Source organism: Sphaeroforma arctica, assembly GCF_001186125.1.
Source record: "Sphaeroforma arctica JP610 unplaced genomic scaffold supercont1.165, whole genome shotgun sequence".
NCBI lineage: Eukaryota > Ichthyosporea > Ichthyophonida > Sphaeroforma > Sphaeroforma arctica.
Genome location: NW_014040393.1, coordinates 119,522 through 124,039, shown reverse-complemented (window position 1 = coordinate 124,039; position 4,518 = coordinate 119,522). Strand labels below are relative to the sequence as shown.

The 4,518-nt window shown below is 38.1% G+C and overlaps 2 protein-coding genes across 4 annotated transcripts in view; one reads left to right on the top strand and one right to left on the bottom strand.

Moving 5' to 3' along the window:
* The window catches only part of SARC_03299 (hypothetical protein), a gene marked incomplete at its 3' end in the record, with an annotated part of 5,791 nt that extends 4,319 nt beyond the window's left edge, over positions 1-1,472 (bottom strand). The window contains exon 1 of the mRNA XM_014302923.1: positions 928-1,472. Within this exon, the coding sequence (XP_014158398.1) occupies positions 928-1,041 (114 nt within the window). The remainder of the gene's footprint in view (positions 1-927) is intronic.
* A 423-nt stretch (positions 1,473-1,895) lies between these two features.
* Positions 1,896-4,518, top strand: part of SARC_03298 (hypothetical protein) — a 9,084-nt gene continuing 6,461 nt past the window's right edge. The window contains exons 1-3 of one of the 3 annotated variants that reach the window (XM_014302920.1): positions 1,896-1,963; positions 2,590-2,675; positions 3,766-3,896. In XM_014302920.1, the coding sequence (XP_014158395.1) occupies positions 2,637-2,675; positions 3,766-3,896 (170 nt within the window). In that variant the 5' untranslated portion in view covers positions 1,896-1,963; positions 2,590-2,636. Of the gene's footprint in view, positions 2,676-3,765; positions 3,897-4,518 lie in introns of all 3 variants that reach the window. The other 2 variants (XM_014302921.1, XM_014302922.1) reach the window with 2 other exon arrangements.

The following is a 4,518-nucleotide window of genomic DNA, read 5'->3' as shown; positions in this document are numbered from 1 at the left end:
TATATATATAATATACATTACATACTATATATATATATATATATATATACTATATATATATATATATATATTATAAATAATGTATATATATATATATATATATGTGTGTGTGAGTGATAAATGACAACTTTCGAGTGTGGATCAGGGACGTAAGGATTTTTTTTCTTCGAATTCGTCTATCTCACTTTGTAGTTGATGCTGCAGCTAGAACACATTGCGAAAAAAAAGAAATGGCAATCTAGTGTTCAAGGCAAATGTTCGTACGTTTTGTGCCGGCATCAATGCCAAAAAGAGCTCACAGCTTCGCCGAACATGTACGCAGTTGTTTTATTTTGAAAACTAGTTCGTCAATTTGTGTAAACTACGATATTGTACATTTTATACTGGCTTACCTGTCTAGGCTAAAAACTACATGAACATTGTTCACAAACTGTGTATAGAGCTATGTGTATACCTCGATGCATAAAAAACTATTCGCACAATTCACCAGAACACACCAGCATTTTATTTTGGAATATACAAAACACACGTGTATATTTGATATATATATAATATATATATATATAATTTACTTATATATATATATATATATATATATTCATATATAAAGACAAGGAAGACTAGCACATTATCGTTTTGACTATGAGCTTCTAGTATTGCGTTGCACCATCAGTACTGCATTTCAATATAAGGCATATATCGTTGTCAGCAACTGTTGGATAATATCTACTATATTGGGTTGCTTTAAGTATATGCTACTCGTGCACAGCAAACGCAATATTTACACACATGTCTTAAAAAGTGGCGTACCACGTGAACCACCCAACGAATTCATCACCAATTCCAGATATATGTACCTACATAGTGCATTATATACCACATACTGGAGAATATACAGAAATATTACAATGCGATCGACCGACATACATAAGATAGTTTTGCTGTCCCAAGATCCTCGCTGTTGAAGACCATAGACATGAACTCCAGCGGATCCATATCATCGCTCACCCGCACAAAGTGCTGTGACTGAGCGCCTCCCATATTGTACTGCTATGTTGTGGTGATACTTATTTGATTGAAGTGTATATATCCGATTTATCGACGTGCTAAAATAAAATTATTTATATGATAAGCAGACACCAAGGATTCCTACAGAGATAAGGCATTGCACAGTTGATCAAGGTTTCGACTACAATTTAGCTTCTTATGAAGTTGCTCAGACTACGTACTTAGTTCAAATCAGTGACGCTTTGTCTGCTGATAAACTTGAACATATAATTATCTTCTCTACATGAAAGTTCGTAAAAGATTTTAAAAGAAGACTCACTTAGCGCCTGAGGCTGAGTGATCCCTCGCTAGTTATCTGCACTCATGCACAATATATCACATACATATCCAGGCTCGCCGTGTACGGCCCAATAATTTAATCTTACATATACAATATAAACCAATTAACATCCGCTCGGGTGAAACTAGTGTGTATATCTTAGAACTACTATACTATCCGATGCACAATGTAATAGTGAAGTACTGTATGCGCTTTTTTGAACGGGAGCAAAGAATCACATCGACACGAAAGTGTTTTTATTGTGGCCTGGGACTCTTGGACTCTGGGTCCCGGGGAGACTGAGATTGAGTCTGGGGTTTACAACTCTATAGATTGGCGCGAAAACTGATTAAAACCAAATCAGGACTGATGACCAATATACTTGTCACTACTTTTCTACAGAGCTAAATTTGTATGCCCACGTCCCCACGATAGGACAGTAAACATTTTGTTTTCTATTTGTTTTTTATAAAAAATAATAATACATGAGCTACACTCCGTATTTATGTACTTTCGTGAACTAAACTTAAAACACAAAATATATGACATATATCAATCAGTATGCCATGTCTCATTTGAGTCATTTCACCTCTTGTATGAATACATAGTTGTAGAGTACAGCCTTACATTTCACTTGTATGTACCTTCGACCTTGTATATAGGCGCAGTCAACTCAAATGACTGTGCATGCAGTATGTAAGCTTTATACAAACAATAATAGCACTTTATGGGAAGGTATACATTTCCGCAACCAGACACATATCTATTGATGCGATAAGTGACCACAGGCTTAAAGCCAAGATAATTCTATTCCATACGACTCGACGAGAGTGTAATAGGTCTGTTCTTCGGCCGAGTAAATAGCACAAGTGCTGAATATTGTCAGCCTTAGTTTTGTGCGATGGTTGTCACAAACACTAACAGCGCATATTTATATTCTTTGATAGTGCATTAAGATTGCTATGGACACGTATGCAAAATCTCACGTATGTCCGCATCATAGATGAGCCTTCTGTTTTCCTGTGGAACATAGTATACAACTATTTATATCTAGATGCGCATGCACAATTTGTAGAGGTTGTCCAAATATTAGCAGGTGTAAGTGTGAAATAGTTTTACTTTTCCTGGTTGATATCTGTGAGGTTAAACTTTTCGTGCGTAAACTATAGGATCATACATTCATATACATCTTGGTTGCATGTATACACGGCTTTGATAGTGTATATTTACAAGCACGCTACTTTTATATGCGTACGTTGTAGAAAACAACAATCTCAGCGCTGGTCACGACTACAGAAGAGACACAAAGATGACAACCGTGAGGATTGACGGTGAGACAGGCTATCAGGTAAATACTGTACCGAGGTTAACATATATTCGTGATCAACAGAGAGTGCCAGGCGTATACTTTGGTGGATGTAAAACCGTGAACACTCCATACTTATGAGCTATCTGATGTTCATTACTTTGCATAGGAACGGCCGAAATAAACGCAGTGTATTTGGTTATAATTTCTGTGCTGAAAAATTAACACGGGCGGACACACGCTCGAACGAACGCTGAGTGTAGGTGTATTCAGTTGTAGAAATCTATTTCAGGAATAAAATGTTCTGCTGGTGATCGCTTATATGTGACCTAAGTTAAGGCTGATACTTCTCTGGGTTTGAACGGAACATCGCACTCGCAAGTGTTTTGCAACTGTGACTACACCCATAAATCACGGCAAAGCCTCAATCAATTATCGGTAGATGGAGTATTTGCTCGTATATACAATTTTGAGATACCACAATGCGCATGTAGGCTGGGCTGTCCATATTTCTATATTTTTACGTTCTCTTTGTGTAGTCGTCATGACGCCATGTACGCCGTAAGGGCAAATGGCATGGCCTTTTTAACCATGTGAAGATAAGCCCCTTTTCACCTTGTGTCAAAATGCATTATTTGCCATTGTATAAGAATCTTGAGTTGTCAAGGTATATATCATGTGTTTGATTGAAATTTATTGCGAAATTCAAAATCACGAACTGTTTCCGCACTTGTACCAAATCGACATGTAAGTCATACCCCATACCTTACACATGGTCCTACTAACATGTTGTTTTGATGGCCAGCATGCTTCGTTCTCTGTGCACAGCTATCTTTTAAGTATAAGCAGTAGTCTGCTATATGTAGTAGTCTGCGTTTGAGGTTGGATACAGGTATCAGGTTAATTTCTAGGCACGTTTCTCTATATCCAGCTATATTTACATCATGGCGTGCAGGGGAAAGTGATTTCAGAATTGAAAGTTATAGTTTATTTTCAATGTGTACTTATATCTATTGTTGCTTGCGAGGTATGGCCTGATGTATCTACACACTATATGCACTGCCGTACTTAGGTATAAGGCATGGGAGAACGTATCCTTACGTCTAATCTGTGCACAATTGTATATATGCAGCTATTCCTGCGTATGAAATATGGCCTAAGTGAAGTGAAGTTAGCTACAGGGGTGCCTGTGTTTGACGCACTTCTGCAAGGCAAAGGAGTGGGAGCTGGAGATGTCGTTGATATCTTTGGACCACCTTCGTGGTATGAGCAAATGAACTATACGCGCTTTACTACTGTCGATTCACTCGATACCTGCTTCTGTGTACTTCCTGGGAACTCGTGACCGAGTTCCCAATCATTATATACCCTGAGAGCACCAACACATCTCATCATGTCTCGTCTGGTACACTCCTTCACGATGTAGGCGTTTAGTTTCTGAATCTCATGATGTGACCACAGCACGGCCTGCTCTCACTACTGTAATTTTAACTGACATGAACAAGACATTACGTTGCATTATAAGCAGCTGATGAATATATTGTCAAGTCTCTCACCTGGAACACTCACGCCGCTGCAACTACACACATATGTCTGTATATCGGTGTGTGCTTGAGAGTTGTATAAATTCGATGTAAGCTCGCTGGTGTGTACCTTTGTAAATACACACCTATTTCTGGCTTAAGGATAGTCTGATATACTCCACTTTAAGGCCACCGAATACAGTTTCAAGTCTTCTAATGCGTACAATAGTGCACATTAGGTAACGTTTTCCTATCTTCACTAATAACAACCCATCAATATATCGCGTGCCTGATGTCTCCAATACCCGCGAGTTTCACACCAGAAATAATATATATATATATATATACACACACACACACAC